Source organism: Lactuca virosa, chromosome 2 (assembly GCF_052849685.1).
Source record: "Lactuca virosa cultivar CGN04683 chromosome 2, Lactuca_virosa_CGN04683_v6, whole genome shotgun sequence".
NCBI classification, from domain to species: Eukaryota; Viridiplantae; Streptophyta; class Magnoliopsida; order Asterales; family Asteraceae; genus Lactuca; species Lactuca virosa.
The window spans coordinates 303,206,576-303,233,691 of NC_136427.1; the positions used below are offsets into that span (position 1 = coordinate 303,206,576).

Consider the following 27,116-nt stretch of genomic DNA (forward strand, 5'->3'; position numbering starts at 1 on the left):
GTATTGTACTTTGACCTTTTGATTGGTGTAATGTAAAACTATAACGTGTAAACAGATAAATATTGGCAAGATTTACTATTGATAGAGAGCCTCTTGGTTTATATTTTCTCCAACTCGTTTTCATTTGATTTGCTTATTCATGAAAATTATCCACAATAATTAATAATGATAAAATTACTCTATTTATAATAAATAACAGTGCAATAGTTAAAGGCCATACAAAAGAGTTACTTATAACTAGCGTTTTGCAAGAGTTCAAACTTAGGTACTGTCTTTGCAAAAATTCATCAAACATGATACGAATTGCCAAGCTAGGGACAATTTATGTAAATTACAGTTTGGTTCATGTGGTTTACACCCACCCCAGTTTTAGTCAAACTTTTCAAAATTTATATGTAAATTACAGTTTGGTTCATGTGGTTTCCAAAAGTTGGACGCATGGTCCACAGTGGCAGATCCAGCGCAGAAGTCAAGTAGGGTGCACATTGACCGTTGACCGGAAGTCAACTGGCGTATCCATTGTCCCTGTTATTCTATTAATCGTATGTTATTCTTCTATTCAAAATTAGGAATGGCAATGGGCGGTGGGGTATGCAATCCCATCGCCGAACCCGAAAGTGAAAATTGTTCCCATCCGGGATAAAATCTTCCCCGAAACCCGATTTCGATACCTCAACCAATATAGTAAAATCAGTTAGAAAAACAAAATTTTATTGGTTAAATACAATTTAATCTTATTTTTCCAATCCGTCACCCATTTTTCTAATAACTAAATCGTATAGCTTAGAATTTATAGGACTAATAGGTAAAACAAATTATACATGTCCACAAATACACTCATCATCCCTATAAGTGGGGGGCCATACACCCCATTACTTCTTAACTTCATCCGCCACTGATGGTCAATGAGGTTGTTATTGTCAATTCTCTACCGTTCAACGCTTATAAAGTGACAGAAACGCCTATGTTTTGTCATTTATGATATTTTGACATTTTTCTTTTATTTTTCAGGGACCATTTCTATAAATATTAATATCAAACCCTATAAGCCCTAGTTTATCGATAATCTAGGTATCTTCCACTCCTAATCCAACATAACCTCAAACAATGGACATGCATCCACACCGCCCTCTTGAAAGGAAACAACCTTCAACGTCGGTTGCACAAACACCAAACACCTCTCTCAATCTCATCTCGTTGGACATATGAGTTGATTTAAGAGTTTTCAACTCGTTTTCCAGTATGATTTTATGGATTGTTTTTTGGTGAAAGGATGGTGTTTACTTTTAAGCTTTTGTCCCCCGATGAAAGGTTGGAGTGTGGGATGCCTTTTATTGTTTTCTCTGGTTCGCTTTTTTATTTTTATTTTTGTTAAAAAAAATTGTCATCAATAAGTGGGTGTTGGTGGGGTTGGTGGTTGGAGGTGATTTGTGATGATGGTGATGGTGAAGCTGATGATTGGTGATAGACATGGTGATGGTAATTGCTAATTGATGGTGATAGTTGTGGCGGTGTGATGTAGTGGTGTTGTTATTTCGGTGGTTGTAGTGGTAATGGTGTTGATGGTAGTTATGAGTGGTGATTGTTTGTCTAATGGCAAATGGATGGTGGTGATGATGGGGTGATGTGGTGGAATTGGTATTGGTGATTACTTTAAAAAAATATAAGAATATAAGAAAAAGACAGATACTAGGGAAATTTCGTCGTTAACAATCATTTAACAGAGCCTCTTAGATGATAACAACCTCAAAGACAACATCTATAACTTTTGAAAACCGTAAAGAAATGTCATATCAATTTTTAAAAACTTGGACTATAACTACATGACTAGATTGATCTAAAAGCACATTAACCAAAACTAAAACTATAATTTGCTTAAAGACCCGCAACAAAAAATGAGTATCTCAAAGTCACAACATGAAAGATTTTCTATGACGCAGCGTGAAGAAAAAAACATCCTATTTAAAAAAAATGAAGAATGGAAAGACAAGTAAGTTCTATAGTTTTCTTCATTATAAATGTAATGCAAACCTTTTTAACTAGTGTTCTTTATTTACTGGAAATATTACTTTCGAAGCCAAACAAAAAGTTTGAAACTCATAAAATGATTTCTGAACTTGTTGTTCTTCAACTTAGATTTTTCAGTAGGTTATTAGTTAGGCTTTTTTTTTGCATATGTTTTTCATGAAATAGTATGCTTAGTTGATTAGGCATAGAAACACATAATAATTGACTTTTTCTTTTTGGATAAGATTTATCTAACATGAATGGGTTTGAAACAATTTTGTGAAAATAATAACATTTTTGAAATTTATATCTTCGAAAAATTGTTTTCGAAAATATTGTGTTCTAAAAGAATTCTTTGTAAAACTGGTTTCAAAATTATACTAATAAAGGACGATCATTTGACTTTAAAATGCAGATTAATTTACATTGGTGGCAAAAGAGATTGTTCAGGTACTCCTTCCAGCCGTTCGGAAGAGTGGTGGATATTTACATTGGTGGCAAAAGAGATTGTTCAGGTTCAATATTTGCTTTTGTTAGATTTGAAGATATACATGATGCAAAAGTATTGGAGAAAGAAATGAGTAAATTTAGATGTGGGCATTGCATTCTTAGAGTCAATATAGCACATTATCAAAAGCAACATGGCTCCATTGGAGTCAAAGCTAATACCAGTTATACTACAACTCCAACAAAGACACATCTGGGGACATGACAAGCAACTAGAGAGACGAGAACCTTTGCGGAGGTGGCGGGAGGTGCATCAATCAGACTGTTGACATCGGGTGCTAATCCCATCACTATTAAAATTGCAACAATCTCTGATGGTTGGGCTGATTGTGTGATGGTTGGTGAAACCATTAGCATTCAACATATTACAGATTTACCCACCTTGCTTCCCCTTGACGGAAATCTTGCCGGTGTGGTACACTATATTGGTGGTTTGAACATTATCATAAAATTCATCAACTCAAAATCCGCGAAGGCATTCTATGACAACGAACACAACTGGAACCGTTGGTTCAAATGGCTCAAAATGGGATTTAATGACGACCTGATACAAGAGAGGATTACATGGATAAAAATTAATGGTTTGTCAATACGCTTTAGATCAAACGAAAAATTTGCACTTATTGCAAATGCTTTTGGGAAAACACTTGAGATCATTGGCATTGACTCGAATGCATATGATTTATCTCGTGGCAATGTTTACATTATTACTAAACACACCACAATCATAAACGAGGTAGTTAACGTTTCATTTGAAAACAAAGTATTTCGTGTTGGTGTGGTGGGATATGATAGAGATTGGTCGCCTATTGATAAATCAATCCAGAAAGAACTTGTCCCTCATGACAACAATAATGATGATGATGTGGAGGATGACATGGGGGAGGAAAATTATGAAGAAGAGTAAGATGAAGATCAAGACTCTAATGAAGATGCGATATCAGCAACATGGGTAGGTCTAGTCGAACAAAATGATGCACCTGAAGAAGGTGAAATTATTGAAGAATTCGATGAGTGCGTAGCTCCAGCGACAGTGGCGTTGGAAGACCTTGAAAATCGAAACGTTGAATTAAATTTGGAAGGGGAAATGTCGCAACATATTAATGTTTTGGTTGGTTCCGATACGGGAGATAATGGTGCTGAAGCAGCTCAATTCTCAGGAGGCCTAGAGGATAACGTTATTAAACCCAATAACACAACAATTGAGCCCAATACCAACACACCAATTAGGCCTATTTCTACGATACTGCTTCTCGGTGGAGATGAATGGCCCCCCACTCCTAAACCGACCTACATAGCTAACACGATTTCAGAGTTTGAAAAAGGCGAATCAAACGATAAACGGAGAAGAATTAGTGGTGCTAAATCGTTTCCTGATACCAATATAGCACAATCCCCCCGATCTCCAAAATATCCATGAAATGGATTTCCTCCTGCTGTCCCACCTGTGCCCGCTTCATTATTTGATCTCAACGCATCCACTGCTGACTCGAATTCCAGGGATGACCCCTCAGTTGACGAATCGGGGTCCCCATCTTGTGAATTTACAAAATTAGTCAAGGCCGGTCTTGATGTTGGCTTTTAGATGTGGGAAGATGATCCAATTGTTACTGGAATTGCAAACAGTGGTGATGGTGTTAACACATTGAAGTAATGAATTGCTTAAGTCTCAACATCAAGGGGTATGGGGAATCTCACAAAATAGATTGGCTACGCAGAATCAAACATTTACATAAGGTTGATTTCATATGCCTTCAAGAAACACGTGTGACTGACTCAAACATGGATGATATTGCTGGAGCATGGGGAAATAATGACTATAATGTGGAATTTATGAATCTGACTGGGAGGTCAGGTGGGATTGTCTCCATTTGGGATCCAAACATCTTCTCTAAGAGTCAGGTTATGTCCTCTTGACACTTCATTTCAATAACTGGTAAATGGAAAGGTGTGAATGGGGCTACAACTGTGGTCAATGTATATGCACCACAATCAAAGTCAGATAAAAGAAAACTTTGGTCAAATTTAATTAATCTGAAAATGAATATAGTTGGCATTTGGATGTTTCTTTGTGACTTTAATGCATTAAGAAGTGTTGAAGAAAGTATCAACTCGTCGCACTGTTAAAGATTTTAATGAATTCATTAGAAAGGCAGGATTACAAGAGTTAAATCTCGACGGTAAGAAATTCACATATATGTGTGACGACGTCCTCAAGTTAAGTAAGTTGGATAGAATTTTGGTATGCTCTAACTTCATTGCACAACAACCACTATCCATGGTTATTGTTCTTGATCGGGAATACTCTGACCACACACCATTAACTATTAAACCGTCAAAACAAGACTTTGGGCCACCAATGTTTCGTTTTTTAACTCATGGTTACATAAAGACGGATTTAATGAAGAATTTTTAAAAGCATGGAACTACTTCATTGGTTTTGGTTTACCTGACATGTTTCTCAAGTCCAAGCTAAAGTATGTCAAAACCTGTATTTGCAAATGGAGACTCGCATACCATGATGAAGAATCGAGAATGTTGCTGCAATCGAAGGCCAGGGTTTCTGAATTGGAACAATTGGCTGAATCTCGGACATTGTCTGATGATGAACTATTAGAGAGAAAGGAATGTAAACTTAAAATTAGAGAATTAGAGAGACTCGCAAAGCTTGATGTACAACAAATGGAGAAAATCAAATGGCTTGTTGACGATGATGAGAACATTGCTTTCTTCCATGCCACAGTTAAAAGCAAGAATCGCAAAAATCATGTACACGGTTTGGTTATCAATGATGCTTGGAATATGAATCCAAAGGACATAATGCAGGAGGTTCATAATTTCTTTGCTGATAATTCCATGAGAAGTGGCCTTAAAGACCAAAACTAATTAGTAATCTCTTCAAATCTCTCTCCTCTGATCAAATTGATGCGTTGGACTAGCTCTTCCTTATCGATGAAGTAAAACAAACTGTATGGAGTTGTGGTGGAGACAAAGCCCATGCGTCGGATGGATATACTTTCAAAATTCTTAAAAATAAATGGGAGCTCATCAAATCAGATCTATATCATTTTGCACAACACTTTGAATCGCATGGCTGGTTTGCACATGGTTGCAATTCTTCATCCATAACATTCATCCCAAAAGTGAATGACCCACCAGATCTTGGAGACTAACGTCCTTTCAACTTAATCATTGCTTATACAGAGTGATTGCCAAACTTCTTGCCTCCCGTCTTAAAATGGTGGTGGATTCTATAATTGATGATGTTCAATCGACATACATCAAAGGAAGGAACATACTTGATGGCCACTTGTTATTAATGAAGTGTGTTCGTGGGCTAAAAAATCAAAAGAAATTTTTTGTATGTTCAAAGTGGATTTCGAAAAGGCGTTTGACTCACTAAATTGGCGATTTCTTGATTCTATAATGGAACAAATGGACTTTAGTGGTCAATAGAGGAATTGGATTCATGGCTGCTGTAACGACCCAAAAATCCAAGGTAAAAATTTCATTTTAAATATAATTAAAAAACTATTGTAACATTGGTCAGAACTTTGAAAAAGCATTTCAAATAAAACAATTATCAGAGTCTAATCCCAAAGATCATATATTACGGAAAACACAGGTGTATGCACTGCGATCGTCCCGAGCTCTTTAATTTGAAAACTGGATTACCTGAAACAAAAACTGAAAATCGTAAGCACAAAGCTTAGTGAGTTCCCCAAATACCACATACCAAACACATAATCACATATAGTGGGCCCCACCCTATCATCGGGCCCCGACCGACATCGGACATAGTCGGGCATCGAGCCCCGCCCGGCATCGAACATAGTCCAGCATCGGGCCCCGCCCGGCATCGAGTTGAACTCGGCATACACATATCATATATCAAATAAACACACATACGCATACAATAATTACATAGATACGAAGCATACAAATAGTCATCGGGCACCACCCGACATCAGACCTTAGTCTGGAAGCATACGAGTACAGACACATGCAAGAGTCACGAAGACACAAGCATATAACTAGGGTTGTAAATGAACCGAACGAACACGAACAAAGGCTTATTCATGTTCGTTCGTTTAAGTTATCCGAACAAACAAATGAACATGAACGGATAAACGAACGAAGTTTTCTTGTTCATGTTCGTTCGTTTAACAAATTGTCTTGTTCATGTTCGTTCGTTTATGTTCGTGAACATGCTAAACGAACAAAGATAAACAAACACAATTGAACATATATGGACATAAATGAACTATAATATAGTAATGTAGTAAAAAACAATTGAACATAAAAAAAACTTAAACGAACGAAAATAAACGAACAACATAATCGGACGTTCACGAACGTAAATGAACGAACGAGATAATTGTTCATGTTCGTTAATTTAACTAAACGAACGAGAATTTGTGTTCAATGTCGTTCATTTATTAAATAAACGAACTTCCCGCCGAACAGTTCATGAACGGTTCACCGAACGTTCAGTTCGTTTACAACCCTACATACAACTATTCCTCGGGCCCTGCCCAGTATCGGACCGTAATCCGGAAAGCATATAAATATTTATCGGGCACCGCCCGACATCGAACCATAATCTGGTAAGCATATAATCATAAACACGGGACGACATTGGTTCCTTCGACCCGTTCAATTCAGGAGGAAACTCACCTCGATTGTTAAAGCTCACTGCACGAAATCCTAGTTGTTGCCCTGACGATTTCCCAGACTAACAATTACCAAAACAACATCCAGTTAGTCACTGAATTCCAAACCATGGTCCATAAACCAAAGTTGGGGTAAAATGACCATTTTAACCCTGGTCCATCAAGACTCATAACCAAGGCCCTAGCCCAAGACCAATTAGGCCCAAAACTATAAGATCTATAAAAGCCCATTAATGGCCCAATTTTCCAAATTGGGCCCAACTCCATGTGGCCTTACCCAAAAGCCCAACAATTCCTAGGCCAATAACAAAATCTCAAAAACCCAAAGGTTTCACAAGGCTCAAGCCTATGGGCCCACAAAGGCCCAAACCCATTGGGCCCACCAAGCCCAATAAGGAAAACCCATAATCTAGACCAAAAAGAAGCCCAATTCCAAAAACAATTCCTCCATTCAGAAGTCCAACACTCAAAGTCCAAGGCCCAACTTCAAGGCCCAAGGTGACAACCAAGCCCAAAACGATACTAGGCCATTTACGCTGGCGTACACAATGGTACGCAGGGCGTCCCACGAAGACTTCAGTACGCGGGGCGTACCCGCAAACTCTCCAAAACTTTATTCATGACTTAATCCGTTAAGTCCTTCCATAATAAGCTCATAATGCCTTCCAACTAAGGTCCTAATGCATAAAGTCGGCACCTTTATGTATTTACATGACTCAAAGAGACCCAATAACCATTTTAATCCATTAAAACCAACAAGAACATGCATGGACCATATCTAAGCATCAAACAAACATTTTTATGAACTTATAACCTTAAATCTGCCAAGAGTGGCAACTCAAAGCTTCTAAAATGGTGTCCAACCACTAGATCTTGCTCATGAGGTCAAAATGGGACCAAAAACCATAAAATCATAGATCTCAACTTCTAATGATCAATCCAAGAACTTTTTACCTCCAATGAGCTGAAAATGAAGCAAAGAGTCCAGATCCACAAGCCTTTCCTTGCACCACCACCTTGCACCAAGCCACCACTTCTTGAAATACACTTCAATCCACCAAAAATGCACATACAAAGCTCACAACACTCTTGGATAAATCTATAGCTCGAGATTTAGGGTTTAAGACACTGGAGGATGAAAGAGAGACTCACATATGTGACTTAAGGTGCTTAAATAGTGAGCCAACCCTTAAAATTAGGGTTTTGGGGATCCTGAACGTACGCTGGGCGTACAACTCCCAAGCCCACGTTCCACTTTTCCATTCCTACGTTGGGTGTACTCACGTGCATGCCACCTTTGAATGCATGGGCTGAAATGCAATCTTTTTCCACAAAGGACCAAATCTGCCAATAACTTCAAAGTATCATAACTCCCTCATCCTAGGTCCGTTTCCAACGAACCTTATATCCACGAAAAGGTGGCGAGAATACCTACACTCCAAACAACACACCCAAGACTTAAAACCTTCAGGACAAAACCCTAAACCCATAAAATATCGAGATATCAAATTACAGTCATACCCTTGGCTTCTGAAGACACAATCGAATACATGGATCACTTACACCATGGAAACTACACCCGAAGTGGGCTAAATCCTTCCTTTCTCGAAGCCCTAAGTCTCGTGACAACTGTTGACTGGGTCGCAGCCCTAGCAACAAAGCAAATCTGAAACTGAGTGTTACAACTCTTCCCCACTTAAATTAGATTTCTTCCTCGAAATCGCTCCTTACTAACACCCATATCAAAAACAAACAATCCGAGGAAAGAAACCGAAGATTCAGCGCATAAGACAACCATCCCGAGATACCCGAAATTCCATCCTGAATGAAACAAACCTTAAGCTCCCGCAAAACCACTTCTGCCTATCCGAAATCTGAAATCTATAATGGTCTGTCTCCCCGACAGACCACTCATGTTGAAATATTATCATGCCAAAACCTCATCGAATAACTGACCAACCATACTACTTCCAATCCTGATGCAATCTACGAAAACAAAGCCACTAACAATAACCATCTGCAAAACAATTATACTTGACAGAAGGCTCAGATAATCCTTCGAGTAGAAGATTCATCCCTGCAACGGTTAGACTCAGACGAGAGCTGCGCAACAGGGTCAAATCAATTACTCTTAGATTATTTAATCCAACTGTAAGTGACTTAGCACTTTCGATCAGCAAGCTACTCCACACATAAGAATCCTCACATCACTACTTTTGCCTGAAACATCATTCTGCCTCTTATCCACTTTCCAAATGAACCGAGACCTCCCTGGTCCCAACTTATCTGCCAACTATCTGGAATATCGAATTCCCACCCGGTTGCTGAGCCAAAGAACACCCTCACAGTCGCTCCCTGAAACTTCCGAAGAAAACTTCGGCTATCGAAAACTACCCCATCCATGTCGCGACTCCTAGCTCCATAAATCCTGAGATCCAAAATCCCATACCTTGACCCAACAGTCTCTGCCAGGTCCCACATGCACTGCTATAAGCACACGGGCCTCGCCCACGGGTCGCACCCAAACCATACCACAGAGCGTCCTTGCCCATGGGTCCCACCTACCTTGGGCTACACATGCCCAACTCCACCTCGAACCCCTACGACTTACCTTTTCCAGGATCCAATCATGTTGTGGCCTTTTCACAATCTCATGAACTAACCCACCCTGGCGTAACTCATCTGAAAGAATTTGTGAATGCTACGATTCATTCCGCAGTCTTACAACACTTTCCCACACTATCTGGCCGCATAGAGAACGCTACAGCTGGCCCACTATCTGGCCGTATATGGAGGAAGTATATTGATAACATCCACAATTTATTCACGAAACCAATTATGTATATGGTGTCTGGTCTAATATAGCCAAGACAGTTAACAACCTTCCTGAAGTACACATCGATCATCAATCCTTGTTCTCTGTGGTTCCTGGTTCTAATGTGTAAATCTTATTTTGGTTAGATCGGTGGTGTGGTGATGATACTCTTAAAAATAAATTTCCTTTACTATATGAATTGGAATTTGTGAAAAGGTGTTTTGTTACTGAAAGAGTATCCGACTCAAGCTTCATATGGTGCTAGAAATCATCACATAGAGGAAATAATGTTCAATCGGAATTTCGGGAACTATGCTCTACCCTCAACAATATCATAATCACACCCACTGTGTTGGGGTTTACATTCAATCCCAATGCTTATGGTATATACACGGTGAACACATTGAGGAAGAAAATCGATTCTATGTCAAGTTCACACAATGGATCGATAGTTGATTAAGGTGCATTGTTTTGTTTGGCGTGTTGCCTTGAGGAGAGTGCCAGTTGCAACAAAGCTTGCTAAAAGGGGTATTAATGTCCAGTCCAATTTATGTACACTCTACAGAATTGAACCAGAGACGGTGGGCCATCTGTTTGTAACTTGTAAGGTTGCAGAAGATAAACATGATTGGATTTTAAAATGGCATGATATAACTGGAAGGCAATTTTCCAACATGGAAGACTATCTTGACTTTGCTGCTTCTTGGGGTAATTGCCCTAAGAAAAAGTTGATTCTCATTTTAGTATTTTATTGCATGGTTTGGTACATTTGGATAACAAAGAACAACAAGGCGCTTAACAAGGTGGTTACAACCCCAACAAAGATTGCGGATAATATTACCTCCCAATCGTTTTCGTGGTTTAAATACCGGAGCTCTAAAGCATATGGTAGATGGATTGATTGGTGTATTTCACATTTTAATTTTTGTTAATCGTTTTATTTGTAATCTTCTTGTACTTTGCCAATGATCTAGTCACTCGCTAATCATGTGGTTGTTTTATTTATTTACCGTTTCCAAAAGAAAAAAAAAAAAAAGGTAAACATATTTCGGCTCTTAGCTCAACCTACCACATTTGGGGACCTTAACTTGTCTTTCCATTCTTCAAAATTTACAAGCACCGATTTGTGAATATATCATTTTGGGATTTTGAAAATGATTTTCGGGTAATAATATAATATGAAAATTTTATTTATTTAAAATTTTTTTCTTATGTTCGATACCCCCTTCGACCACTTCGAAATTTAGAATTACAATATTTAATGATGGTTATTTTTTGAAAAAATGTCTGAAAAAAATAAAGAAACGGTATATTTCCTAAAACCTTTTGCAAATGAGGTCAGGTCAACTTTTTTTTTTTTTTTTTTTTAAGTTATTTTTATAAATGAAAAGAATATCAATGCTGGTATGGTCTCTCGGGATGTGCGGCAGTAAACGGCAACAGTAAATTCTTGTTGCGCAGGTGCTTGTGATAAACAAATGCTCCATCACATAATAAGCTACAGGCCTACAACTACAACAAGAGATAGTAATTAATAAGTAAATCATTAATAACTGTTGGGAGTTACTCTTCCATTTTACCAACCGTTGAACATTAAAAACGAGTCGCTGGCAGTGGGGTTGTGTTTTACATCTTGTCATTGCCAATTTGCCATACATAACAAGTGACCAATTTTGTTTATAAAGAAAACATAAACTTAAGGTACAAAAAAGTTCCTTTTTTTTTTTTTTTTGTAGTACCATTATCACAAGATTACTTTCTATATCTTTCGTCATGTATCATATCTCCAATTTGGGAAATAAAGGTCCCACTTTCTAGTTGTCATTTCATGGTAGTTAATGGAATAAACAATTTAAATGTCATTTGAACATCATCATCACCTTAGATAAGTAATAAATCCCCTTTGTTACCACTAAATAACATAATAAGCTACAGGCCTACGTTATTATAATGTTAATATTGTTAATGTGTTTAAAAGTTTAAATACCTGAAGTGGTAATGATTCATTAAATTCTTATCACCAGCCAAAGTCCATGTCCCAAAAACTAAATACGAACCGCCATAATTATACAACTACCACTTTTATTACCTGCACAAGATGACAGAACCAAGCACGTACCCTCCTCTTTACTCTTTACTCCACTCCACACACCGCCTCTAATAAAAATACTCCATTTGCCTTTTTCTTCTTCACTCATCTTCTTCGTTTCATCTATCCCAAGAATTTAAAATTGGAAGAAATGGGTGGGATTAATCCAGTCAAATGGTGGTTATTCCTGTATCTATCAACCTATCTCACAATCAACAACATTGCTCTCTCATCCACCAACAATGGCGTCTCCAAGAAAACTTATATTGTTCACATGGATATCACCGCCATCCCTACCACCTTCACCGACCATGTTTCGTGGTACTCATCGCTCGTGAAATCAGTTGCAGTTCCATTGGATGATTTCAATGAAGAAGAAGAAGAAGAAAGGGTGATGTATACGTACCAGTCGGCTTTCCATGGTATGGCGGCACGGCTGAGCGAGGAGGAAGCGGAGCGTCTGGAGGATCAGAATGGCGTTGTTAGCGTACTCCCCGAGGTAAGATATGAACTTCATACCACACGAAGTCCAATGTTTCTAGGGCTTGAACCACAAGATAGTACGAGCGTCTGGACTGACAAATTGACTGATCACGACGTCGTTGTCGGTGTACTGGATACCGGAATCTGGCCGGAGAGTCAGAGTTTCAACGACACTGGATTTACCCCGGTTCCCGCGCACTGGAGAGGCGGATGTGAAGTGGGCCGGGGTTTCGAAAAGCGTCATTGTAATAAAAAGATAGTCGGGGCTAGAGCGTTTTACCGTGGATACGAAGCTGCCACCGGTAATATAAACGAGGAGAAAGAATACAAATCTCCTAGAGATCAAGACGGGCATGGAACTCACACGGCGGCGACAGTTGCAGGTTCGCCGGTGCATGGGGCAAATCTTTTGGGGTACGCTTACGGCACAGCTCGAGGAATGTCCCCCGGAGCTAGAATTGCTGCCTATAAAGTGTGTTGGACCGGTGGGTGTTTTAGCTCTGATATTCTCTCCGCCGTTGACAAGGCGGTGACAGACGGAGTCAATGTCATGTCTATTTCTTTAGGCGGTGGAGTTTCGTCGTACCACCGTGACAGTTTATCGATTGCAGCTTTTGGAGCCATGGAGAAGGGGATTCTCATTTCCTGCTCCGCAGGAAACGGTGGGCCTGACCCGGTCAGCCTAACTAATGTTTCTCCATGGATTACGACAGTCGGAGCAAGCACCATGGACCGAGATTTTCCCGGGTCTGTGAAGCTCGGATCCGGGGCGATGCTAAAAGGAGTATCTCTTTACAAAGGGCGAAGAAATCTATCGCCAAAAATGATGTACCCAGTGGTTTACACCGGGAGTAATTCAAGTAGCCCCGACCCAGGTTCTCTGTGTTTGGAAGGAACTCTGGACCCACATGTGGTTTCCGGGAAGATTGTGATATGCGACAGGGGAATCAGTCCTCGAGTTCAAAAAGGTCAAGTGGTGAAACAAGCAGGTGGCATCGGCATGATTCTGTCCAACACCGCCGCCAACGGAGAGGAACTCGTGGCGGACTGCCACCTTCTTCCGGCGGTGGCTGTCGGAGAAAAAGAAGGAAGAGCAATCAAACAGTATGCGATGACAGGTCGAAACCCCACAGCAAATCTCGCATTTTACGGGACTAAAATCGGTATAAAACCATCTCCGGTGGTGGCCGCTTTTTCATCCAGAGGACCTAATTTCCTGTCATTGGAGGTTTTAAAGCCGGATCTGGTGGCTCCGGGAGTGAACATACTTGCGGCATGGACCGGCGACATGGGGCCATCAAGTCTGGAGACTGATCGCCGGAGAGTCGCGTTCAATATTCTCTCAGGAACTTCCATGTCATGTCCTCACGTGAGTGGTGTTGCTGCATTACTCAAGGCAAGACACCCAGAGTGGAGCCCAGCTGCTATAAAATCAGCCCTAATGACAACCGCATATATCCATGATAACACCTATCACCCTTTACATGATTCTTCAACCGGTGGACTATCCAGCCCGTATGACCATGGTGCGGGTCATATCAACCCGTCTAAAGCGGTTGACCCGGGTTTGATTTACGACATTGGCCCACAAGATTACTTTGACTTTTTATGCACACAGGGTTTGACCCGAATTCAGCTCATGGTTTTCGCTAAGTATTCAAATAGGACATGTCATCATTCGCTTTCCGGCCCGAGTGATTTGAACTACCCGGCTATCTCAGTTGTGTTTCCAGAAGATAAAAGAGTTTCTAGTTTGACAGTTCATAGAACTGTGACTAATGTCGGACCTCCGCTTTCAAAGTACCATGTTGTGGTTTCAGAATTCAAAGGTGTGAATGTGAAGGTGGAGCCATCTACATTAAATTTCACCAAAAAATATCAGAAACTGTCGTACAAGGTCACGTTTACAACAAAGACTAGGCAAACAGCACCACAGTCTGGGGCTTTGATTTGGAAAGATGGTGTACACAGAGTAAGAAGCCCAGTTATACTCACATGGTTGTCACCACTATAAACCATGAATGATGTTAAGGATCGACAATAAAAGAGAGAGAGCAATGTTAAAGTGTTAGATTCGTTCTCATATCATGTAATCCTTTTTGGGTTTTTTTTTTATTTTTTTGGTTTAGATTTAAGATTTAACTATTGTAAGGTGTATGCTTGCAATTTGAGAATTTCCTAGTTTGAGATGAGAAAAGATGACCAAAAGATACAGAAATCTTAAGATTGCTGCAATTTTTAGCTTACCGATTTTTATATCAACTGATAAACCGACAAACAGAGTTATTATGTGTTGGTATTACCTCAACAAGTGGAAAGCAAATTGAATGGTACTATGGGCAAAAGAGACATAAGCTATCAATTTCAAAATCAGAAACACCGACAAAGGGAATGGAGACATTTTAAAAAAAAAAGTTATATCATGTTACATTAATGGGGTGCTTAATGGTAGTTGTAAATCAACATCTTTTTCACGACTCATAAGCATATATGATGCAACATCTTTTAACGACTCGTAAGCATATATATGATGCATATAATGAATGTAACTACTGATTTTAGGTCAATAAATCATATTAATATAGTTAATGTAACTACTGATTTTAGGTCAATAAATCATCTTAATATAGTTAATGTAACTACTGATTTTAGGTCAATAAATCATCTTAATATAATTAATGTAACTACTGATTTTAGGTCAACAAATCATCTTAGTATAATAGAATTTATAGATTATTAATAGAATTTACATTAATGAGATGGACGTTTATATAAATTGACTTTGATCTCAGTTTGATCAAAATGACAAGGTTTAATGGTAGTGTCTAGCCTTGAAAATTAATTTTGTTGAGGAAATTTTGCTCTCAGTTCGATCAAAATGACAAGGTTCAACAATAGTGTCTCGCCTTGAAAATTAATTTTGTTGAGGAAATTGTTACGAAAAATATTGTTTTTGGAATATATTTTTGATAATTATCTTTGAAACTGTCATCATTAATTACATTATAAAATCAACATTTAATGTTGATTTTGTTCTTATTTTTGGTAATCAGAAAAATTTAAATTCTATATAAATTCATAGTTTATGATTTCTTATTAGTGCCTTGATAAGAAATTGTTATTTGAAATATTATCTACATAATCTAGATTCCATAATACTCATGCATAGCGTCGAAATATCCTATTCGAAAAGTGATCGCAAAATCCTTCAAGCAAATCCAAAACACCCTTCGATTTCAGAAACAACAATTCCTCCCAAACCCTAAACCCTTCCATAACAACTACACCATTGTTACTAATAAAGACTCGTAGAGACATATGGTTTTGGTAACAAATTCCTTGCACTGCAGTTGCTACCGAAGTACCAATGTAACACCCCATTTATTAAATTGAAAAGATTTGAAGGCTTAGGGGGCTTATTGGTAATATAGGGATCTATTATGAAAGGAATTTATGGGATCAGGGTTTAAAAGGTAAATTTTGGATTGATGCTGAAAATAATATGGGGAGGAGGGACCAAAAGTGTATTTTTGGCAGTGTAGTTTAGTTGGAGTCACGGGATTAATCCGATCCCTTCATCCTCTCGTTAAAGGGGTGCAGCCAAAGAACCCTAACCCTATTCTTATGAAGTCGCCGCCATGCATGCCCCTTCCGGCCGCCACCATCCATGTTCGTTGCTCCGATCAGACCAAGCCGCCTAGCGGCCACCTTGCCATCGAAGCGCCACCACACCTAACTGTCGGAGTTGTGCTGTGCAGCCGAAGAACCGCCAGAGGCGGCGAGAACCGCCAAAAGATCACTGACGACCGAAGGAGAGCTGTGTCGAAGTCGTGTGAGGGCCGTGAGTCGTCGGAACCTCTAGGTAAGTCAACCGCAACCCATTGTTCCTCTCTTTCTCGTGGATACGACGCCGGAATCGCCATTACCGCCGTCGGTGGCCCTTGGGCCGTTGTTTTATTATTTCCGGTGAAGCCTGCCACCTAGGCGGTGGTTGTATGGGTGTGTGTTCGAATGAACATGCTGGTTGATGTGCTCGTGGGGCTGTTTGTGCAATTTTGGACGGAAAACCCCCTGCCACAACCTCATGGTGGTGGCTGCAACCGTTTTTGCCACCCTTTGTCGCCACCAGCCACCGTAGGAGGCGGGGCCCGTATCTCATGATTGGTTGAGTGTGGGCGGGGCCCGTATCTCCTAGTTAGCGGAGTGTGGGCGGGGCCCGAATCTCCTAGTTAGCGGAGTGTCGGCGGGGCTCGTATCTCCTAGTTAGCGGAGTGTGGGCGGGGCCCGTATCTCCTTGAGTGTGGGCGGGTCCCGTATCTCTCAGTAGCATGATTATGTGCATGGTATGTGGTAGTTTGGGGAGACTCACTAAGCTTCGTGCTTACAGTTTTCAGTTTTGGTTTCAGGTACTTCGGTTTTCAATAGAGGGAGCTCGGGATGATTGCAGTGCACACACCATTTGTTCAGCCTGGGATGGTTATACTCTGATATATTGACAGATGTTATGATATTCTTGAGATACACGATTTATGATTTTTACATGTTGAATGATAATTATGGTTTTATTAATGATTTAAAACAAAAAATTTAGACTGTATTTTTGGGATGTTTCAAGTTGGTATCAGAGCCTTGGTTTGATGGATTCAGACACGCTCTTGGGTGTGTCTGAACTCAAACTAAGTAATTGATATGAAAATTTTCAAAGAAAATCATTTTTATAAAAAGAACTTTGAGAAAAAGAAAAGAATTTTGAAAAAGAGAAAAGGGTGTGGTGCATGCAATCAGCCGAGCTCAAGTAAGTATTCCCATATTACCCACACAAGTTTATGTTATGTTTGATGGGTTTTATACAAACAATCCTATGTGTGCATGCAACCCTAGAGTTGGATCTATGTTATCACTATTAGTTATACAACATTATGAACACATAATAAAACCCTAATGATGCTTACTATTTTCGAAATTAACCAAAAAGGTTAGATTACATACCTCTTGTTGTTATATTGTAATAACAACTTAAATCTTGAATCTTCTTGTCTTTGAAAGCAAGTACCACAAGTGTAGTACCTCTAATGGCTCACAAACACCAAGAGCAAATGGAGAGGTAATAGAGAGAGGGAAGAGGTATAGAATTTCGTCCCTAGGACCCCTTGGGAAGGCATGGACGAATTCATGAGCCTTAGGGGTCTTTATATAGGTGTAGATATTAAGGTTTCAGTCCTTATCCTTATCTAGTTGCTTGCCCACCAAGCAATCATAAGATAAGACTTGAAATCCCTTATCCTTTATCCTTTGGACGATTTCAAGGATCCTTATCTCCTTGAATTCGTTCAACCCATATTTAGGATAACCATTACCATATTTTGTAACTATCACATAATTACAATTCAGCCCCTCTAGTTTAATTAATTACACTTGATCACAAAATTAATTCTTAATTAATTATTGACCGATATTAATTAAACAAATATGATTTCTCCTTTAATATATTATTCTTATAACATATTAATAAATCATAATAACCTCTTTCTCTATTATTTCTCCAGTCAAGTTGCTTTGGTGAAGGCAACCCAAAAGGACCATGCACAATCGGGTCAAGTACTTGACAAATATGGTTACAGGCTTAGACACTAATCCAACAGTCTCCCACTTGGATAAGTCTAGTAACCACAAATGCAAGTACAACTCGATTAGCAATCGTAGCTCTCAAAGACGCTGTCGAACTCTGATCTTATCAGTAACCTGTCCTTTAGATAAGGGATCATATATTCCTCCATTCTAGATATCGTATAGACGTGAGACATGGATTGAAATCATTCTCTCAGTCTATGTGTTGTTTCCCGATTTCCGATTTACGACGACTGACTAATTGAACAAATCAAATTAGCCCTAGCCCGGCCGAGCATTTACGTTTGTCATCACTAAATCATCGAGGGGCCCACAGATATCGCTTTTATCCCACTTTGGGTAAAAGGAACGGATAAACTTCGACTCAATGTTTGCTTGCACTCACTCACCAAATCACACACAACAATAAGTTTTATAACACCAAGTTACTGGTGCGTTTACATATTATCAATGTGTAACCGATTCGCAAGATACAACTCACACATCTCGGTTTCAAGAATACAAGATATTATCGTCTCACCAATCGCTCGTGATAAAATCCATGAAGCGATCCAAGTGAGCGTGGGTTTAATCCAATGCTCAAAATCATATTCATAAGCACTCATGAACGTTGCAGCAAACCTTTGCTATGTCTAATACACTTTAGACAATCTACAAACCAATTCATGACAGTCTTCATTCATACCTACTTCCAACATATGAACGACTGCGGACCGTTTGAATAATTCGATTATTCTTAATAAACTCAATTATTCTGGAAGTCAAAACATGCAAAGAGAAACACAAGAATAATACTAATCCTATATGGTCTCAAACCTTTGAGTATAAATAAAACACCTTTTATTTATCACCATATCGATTACTCATTATCCATTGTTTAATGTTTCAGATAATCAACTTTATAACTCGAATCATAACCACAATTGTCCCATGCTCAAAGCATGCACACTTTGGTTTCCTATGGTCCATACTTTGTGAAATAGATTAATTGAAACTTTTCAAATGCAACTCATTTCACAATCCCCAATCCTTATAATTAGTGTAAGAATACCAAATTCTTGCCACCTTTTAGAATATGTCAAATTCTAATATTTTATGCAATGATCCTCTTGTGAAGTCACGGCACAAAAATCACAAAGACTCGGCCAATGAAATCACAAGGTACTCTATCAAAATTGTTACAGAACAATTCTATAGATGTGATGTCTCTCACTCAAAGTACATTCCTTTGAACATCCTTTTGCATAAAATTTTCTAATCATGTAAATTCTTAATTTTCAACTCCCAATTATGGAAACATTTCCATATTTACCATATGATAACTCATTCTTAATAGAATCTTATCTATTCATAATAATGTCGATATGATCCATTCAATACCATACTTCCAACTACTCACAAGCGACCAATCCTCATGGAACTTTTGGGTCGTCCTTTGATAGTTGTTTAATTATCTTAGTCAATACCAATTCTTGTCCTTTTCCCTTCTTAATGCGCTAGACATTTGGAAAATTTAGGATGGTCAAATATTATAGCAATTGCAATTGATCCTTTACCCGAAGCGTATGGGACACGATGCATAATGTCTTACAAAAAGATACGATACTCTATCAATCTTTTGCCATAATATTTTATGTGTCACGTTCTTACAATTCGAACTATGAAGAGGGATACCGTAATCATAATCGAAGTTTAAGAAGACACTATGTATCCTTTGACTAAATTTATTAAAATTTCTCAATCTAAGCTTTAGATTTGAAATGAAGCACAATATTCTCTCCCTTAATTATAGCAAAACAACTTTTCAACCCTTACAACTTTGCAAAGTATAACTCTTGTTTTCTATAATTAATATTGCTAACTGGCAATACTTACCATAATAATCATGCTCCCACTTACATGATGGTTATTTCTTTACCAGCATAACACTTATGCTCCCACTAGCTTCGACATGTATTCAGAAATTAGCTGAACTTCTAGAAAACAATTTCTTAAGTTCATATTTCTAATACTAGATGCTTTGATAAGACTTTATCTAAGCTTCTCAAACTCATACACTTTTCCTTGGACAACTCATATGTATATGTCTAAACGATTCTAGGACTCATATCAACAAGTCTAAAATGTTCAGACCCATTTGCCATTTCCCACAATTGGAACTATGAAGAGGAATGTTGTAATCATAGTTGAATTTGAGAAACCCAAATTACATAATGCTATCTTCAAAATCTCTCTTAGTGAAAGCGTTTCCTTACAATCATTCTTATGAATGAAAGAAACCTTATGACACTTAGATTTTGTGGTGTATTCGTTCTTATCCATGTGAATTTGTCATAACCATAATCACAAGATAATGTTAGTGACAAATCCAAACTCTTATGGATAGAACTTGTTCTTCTTAATTTCTTGCCATCAAGGGTCCACCATTACTTCCAAGTTATTGAGCAGCTCACCCCTTCGTTTCAATGTACTTTCCATTGAACAAGGTGTCTTGCCCCTATACAATCCATTGAGAACTCGTAGAACTCACATGCATAATTAACTCGATTGGAATGGCACAGAAATAAAATTAGTGTCAACACGATAGGTTGTAAACCTCAAGTCGTGTGCTAGTGATGAATGATAAGGTTTATTCTTGATTTGTTCTTGAAACCTTTCAAGACCATTAAGACTCCCACTGACTCCTTGACATATAAGATTCTCTTGTCAATAAACATTTCTTGACAAACAAATATTCAAGAGTTAGTGTAGCTTTTATCAAGACAAAACACTTCACAAAATTGGTCCTAGTTGGTCTTTGTCTTATCCAAGACATCACAACTTTCCACATTTGATGAATGTTATAAACCTTCTTAAGACTTGTCACTCAATGTCACAATCTTAACTCTAAGACTTGTTTTTGGAACGAAGTATGATTGACTTCTTGATTTAACCATTTCTTCAATTCTTAATTCCTCTTCTCAGACATACAATTGCACTAAGACTCACTTAGAGGATTAATTGAGATATGGTTCTTCATCATTAAGACCTATCATAAAACATAATAAAAGGTACTCCCCCTTCTTCTTAGAATAGAGAAACTTTTATCTTTCTGCTTACTTGATTCTTCTTATTCGTTCTGCTATTGATTGAAGCTCTTTCAATCAACTCAGAATTACACTTAATCTTATGAGTATAATCATATTTACTTAACCTTAGTAAATCATGACGAATATCTTTGTTACTCTTGTGGTGGATTTGATCAACACACAACTTTGTGTACTCGATCTCCTAGTCCTACACTTGACACTTTGTCAAAGAATTTGTCTAAATTTCCAAATATGAAATTTCTCATTCATCATGCAATCAAGTTGTATGATTCCAAGTTTCTATCCAATTGAAACTTGGGCGATGAGAAACTTTTCCTATTTGGTAAATTCTTGACCTTTCCACAAATAATACAATTAAGAATCAAATCCATTATTGCTAATAATAGAAACTTACAAACATCAATTTTTCATACACGCCATTTCAAGGATAAATAAATAATATAAAATCAAAATTTATTTTATTGCGGAAAAATTTGTCCTTACAATGCAATTTAATTGAAAAAATATGTTAATACATATTTCATAGCAATCTATTCTAACTCCAAGTAGTAGCTCAAAATTCTAATCTTCAAGCAATGCGATCGAAATCCATTTCTTCACGATTAGATTCAGCTCACTTCTTCCCTTAAGCTTCCTCTCTTTTCTTCGATCCTATAAAACATCAAAATGTAATCTTATTACATCATGTATTAAGAATCTAGAATAGGAACTTAAAAGAGTTAGTTAATGGATTTTACCTGAAGTAGAGCCATGCATCTTGACTCTCCCATCTCTTAGATTTCTCAGGTAGTTAGGGCAGCTTCGTCTCCAATGTCCCTTCTCTTGGCAATTAAAATCAAATGGACTCCTTTGGCACAGCACATTGGACAATCATAGACTTAGTTCTTTCTAGACTTCCGATGTTGCCAGTGCCCATTGCAGTTTGGGAGTTTGACTCACCAGACAATTTTGCTTGACCAGCACGCCAAATCATTGCTGATTCAACAGCTATAAGCAAATAGGTGAGATCAATTAGGGTCACGTTGTGATGCATCATATAGTACTCTCTAACGAACTCACTACATGATTCAGGAAGTGACTAAAGGACCCAGTCAACACCCAGCTCCTCACAGACAACCGATCCCAACATCCTTAACTTATCAATGTGTGACTTCATCTCTAGGACGTGTGCACACACTGATTTTCCTTCTTCATGTTTACTTGCCAAAAGGACTTGAGTGAGTTTGAACTTTTCAATCTTTTGAACTTGTGGGTTAGGGAGAATAATAGGAGGAGGTGGAGGAAGTGAAGCATGATCTCTTGTTCCCCGATCGAATCATGGAATATCATTTTCATGTGAAAAGCTTGTTCCACGGGATTTGGGAAGACAATAGTTGTCATACTTTGACATCTACAAAACGGGAGAATAATTCAAGTTAGTTGATTGATTGAATCCTTAATAAATCACCCAAATGAGATATTAAGGCTAGGACCCAACACAATACTCTACAATTTGGGAGAGGGATGCCGTAACCCAAATTGCAGAACATTTGAAGGTAAGTGAATGACGATTCACTAATTTCTACCTTGAAAAACGAAAAAGAAATTTAAGTTTTAAATCTATTGAAAATTCCTAGATCTTTTGAGATTCATTGAACTTTTCAATGGCATGTTTAAATCTCGATATGCCCCTCGATTTGTGACTGGGATGCCGAGGATCACAAAACAGGGTGTGAATAACCATGCAAACTTACATGGTGCCCCCAATGTTACAGTCACCTATTCGATGTGCCGGTTAACCACACACGCTCCACCGAATTATGACAAACAATGAGTCATCCTTTGCTACCTTTGCTTAGAACCATTTAGTGTGCCGTTTAACCACACGCGCTCCACTAACGTCTTCGCAAGGGCACAAAGTGTAATTTCATGGGATTGCATCAATTCACTTTTGCCTAAAGTAACTAAGATTGGGAATTTTGTAAAAACATTTAGTTACTTTATACTTCATTATACTTTTAATGGAAAGGGTTTGCCCTATCCTACCCGTTCGGCTAACGACCCTCCACCAATCAAGGAAGCGGTGGGTGAGAGTGGACACCCATTAAACGGCCATTTTATAGGCCATAACCTTATACCCCCCTTATAGATCGGCTTTGTGAATGAGGCCTACTAACGGTAAGACTAGCATTTTAGTTATACATATATAATATTAGACTTTCAATGTTATATATATAGTATAAGGGTGTATTTTACACTTTTAAAATACTAGGTGGTTTAATTTTATAAATTACACTTTTAATTTAATTAAATATAAACCATATCATTATGGATTTATTAACTCTCTTTTAGTTATACACTTAATTAGTTTAATAAAACCATAAGGGTGTAATTTGAACTTTTCAAAATTAGGGTTTTAGAATTTAGACTTTTTCAAAATTAAACCTTTTAATCAAACAATTTAAATTCCAAAACTTGAGGGCAAGTTTTTGAAACTTTTCAAAACAATTAGGTTTTAATTTCACTTTAAAATTTTCGAAATTTAATACTATTTAAATTAAAATTTTAAATATTAAAACTCTTGATTTAATAATTATCTTGAATTAAACTATTAATTTAAATTATTAAATCATAAGGGATTATCTAAATCATGAAGGATAATTACCAATTAAACAATTAATTTATCCTAATCCTTTTAATCCCTCTAAAATTCGAAAATCATGGGATAGGATAATTCAAAATCTTTAATTACCATATATAACAATTAAAGGATAATTACAAGATATGGGATAATCCAAATTCCTAAAATTTAGGATCTTATCTTGGGGAGGAGGCCAATTTCGAAAATCAAGGGATTAAGACAAACCCTAGATTTCGAAATTTAAAGGTTTAAGGAAAGGGTTTGAAAATCTTATTCAAACTTTTGCAAATTAGGGTTTGCAAACCCTAATCTCGAAAATCCTAGCCTCCTAGGGTTTATTGGCAATAAACCCTAATATGTCAAGTTCATACAATTGAATAATACTAATTGAAAACAAGTTAACCAAAGGCTCTGATACCACTGATGGGTTTTATACAAACAATCCTATGTGTGCATGCAACCCTAGAGTTGGATCTATGTTATCACTATTAGTTATACAACATTATGAACACATAATAAAACCCTAATGATGCTTACTATTTTCGAAATTAACCAAAAAGGTTAGATTACGTACCTCTTGTTGTTATATTGTAATAACAACTTAAATCTTGAATCTTCTTGTCTTTGAAAGCAAGTACCACAAGTGTAGTACCTCTAATGGCTCACAAACACCAAGAGCAAATGGAGAGGTAATAGAGAGAGGGAAGAGGTATAGAATTTCGTCCCTAGGACCCCTTGGGAAGGCATGGACGAATTCATGAGCCTTAGGGGTCTTTATATAGGTGTAGAGATTAAGGTTTCAGTCCTTATCCTTATCTAGTTGCTTGCCCACCAAGCAATCATAAGATAAGACTTGAAATCCCTTATCCTTTATCCTTTGGACGATTTCAAGGATCCTTATCTCCTTGATTTCGTTCAACCCATATTTAGGATAACCATTACCATATTTTGTAACTATCACATAATTACAATTCAGCCCCTCTAGTTTAATTAATTACACTTGATCACAAAATTAATTCTTAATTAATTATTGACCGATATTAATTAAACAAATATGATTTCTCCTTTAATATATTATTCTTATAACATATTAATAAATCATAATAACCTCTTTCTCTATTATTTCTCCAGTCAAGTTGCTTTGGTGAAGGCAACCCAAAAGGACCATGCACAATCAGGTCAAGTACTTGACAAATATGGTTACAGGCTTAGACACTAATCCAACAATGTTATGATTATCAGCTTTATGAGAATTGCCTGCTAGATTAGGACTAAGGATCTAGGAATGATGCCTTATGTGTCTGTTATGTGTATCTCAGCTTATGAAATGCATGCTAGTACAGATTAGTCAGGGATAGTCTGAAAGAGATATGCTTGATTATGTTTACTCGATGCTCGAATGCTGCTTGCTTTGTGCTTTTAGGAGTCTTAGTTATCTTTTACTAACTAGTAAATGAATATATTACGTTACATATTGCGAGGATTAAATAATTTCATAAGGTTAGGTCTAGCTCTATTGCGCAACTCTTGTTTGAGTCTAACCGTTTTAGGGTAGGATCTCTCATTTGAAGAATTATCTGGTCTTAGTAATATGCAATAATATTCATGAACTAGTTAGGGGGAGATATCAGGGACTTCTTATGCCGCTGATAACGGAGAGTGGGTCGGTGATTACCCTAGGGCAAGCCTAGGAAGAGTTAGTATGAGTTCAGCAGTAGTAGTAGTGGAAGGGAATTGGTGGAGTCGAGGCAGTTCTTGAGGAAAGTACGGATAAATGTGGAAGGTAGTATGGGCCCGTACTACTGAAAGCAGAGGATCCGTACTCGAATCAAGGAAGGCTGAGATGAATCCAGGAAACTTGTAGTGTGTGAGATCCCTCGAGTTATGATGAGTATTATGATGTTAGTGATGGTATATTATCGGGTATAGTGACGCTACGTGGTAGACCAGATGGTAGTTCTGGTGCCGGCAAGGGATCAAGCTCGGACTCTGGAGCCGGGCAGCTTGATGGTCAGATGAGGGAGTTCATTCCATCTGAGAGTACGCACAATATCATTGACCAGACTCCTGTGATCTTCAGTATGATCAAGGATGGAATTTTAGAGATTTGTGATGAGAGGATGAGAGCATTCTGCACTGAGATAGCATCCATGATAGGGATGCGTACATTGATGTTTCAGGAATTCAGAGGTTGTGAAGCTCCAGATTGTCATGGGGGTTAGGAACCCAATTGTTAGCAGCAGATGGTTGGTAGATGTCGCCAACGCTTTTCATACCAGCCGTTTCCCGAGAGGGACAAGGTTCGATTTACTTCGTGTCTCCCGAAGGACAGAGCACGTAAATGATGGGAAGAGGTTGGTAGAAGGTTGAGTGATGATGCGGTTGATGCTATGTCATGGGATGACTTTTAGACCAGATTCCGGGCAGAGTGTGCCCAGGCGATTAAGGCACAACAGTTGGCGCAAGAGTTATTAGATCTCCACCAGACGACTAAGACTGTGGCAGAGATCACTGCCAAGTCTCGAGAAAGAGCTTATATGGTACCACAGTATGCAGCAGATGAGGAAATGAAGAAGGTAAGGTATCAGAACATACTGCAGAATGATAGCAGGGAGATCGTGAGTATCTCGGGGTGCAAGACCCTGAATGATATGACTTCTAGAGCTCGAGAACGGGATATGGACTTGGAGCACATTGGTAAGAGGGAATCAGATTAGATGATTATACTGAAGGGTCTCGGGAGGAGACCCAAGATTTAGGATTTACTTTTGAGAGGCCAGCAGGGCCAGATTCGGTGCAACACTAGCGGGAAACTGTATGAGGGAGCCTTCCATTCCAAGGGTTTGAATAAGTGTAACTCTGGGTTATCCTCTGTTTGTGTTTGAATTATATTTTCAAAGAGATGTCATATGCCAATTGCATACCGAGAATTATTAGAGGATAGAGATAGATCGTTTCCCAAATTGCGGGATTGGGAGAGTACATCGTCATCTTGGTTTATTCCAAGACTGAGGAGCAGCACGAGAAGCCCCTGAGGGAGGTGCTAGAGACTCTGAGGAGGGAGAGACTTTTTGCAAAGCTCTCTAAATGTGAGTTCTGGTTGTGCGAGGAGCAATTTATTGAGCATCTTGTCAACCAAAAGGGTATACTGGTCAATCCGGCCATGATAGAGGTCGTGATGCAGTGGGAGATTCCGAGGTCTCCG

At 38.3% G+C, this 27,116-nt stretch overlaps 1 protein-coding gene across 1 annotated transcript; it reads left to right on the forward strand.

The window, feature by feature from the left end:
* Nucleotides 1-12,130: 12,130 nt before the first annotated feature.
* Nucleotides 12,131-14,820, forward strand: SBT1.3 (subtilase 1.3). Its single transcript, XM_079081123.1, has one exon. It carries the CDS (start codon nt 12,243-12,245, stop codon nt 14,586-14,588), a length of 2,346 nt encoding a protein of 781 aa, XP_078937249.1. The 5' UTR covers nt 12,131-12,242; the 3' UTR covers nt 14,589-14,820.
* The last annotated feature ends 12,296 nt before the right edge of the window (nt 14,821-27,116 follow it).

Bases quoted from the DNA above. Each gene is read 5' to 3' on its own strand.
- SBT1.3 (XM_079081123.1), top strand. From the start codon at position 12,243: ATGGGTGGGATTAATCCAGTCAAATGGTGGTTATTCCTGTATCTATCA.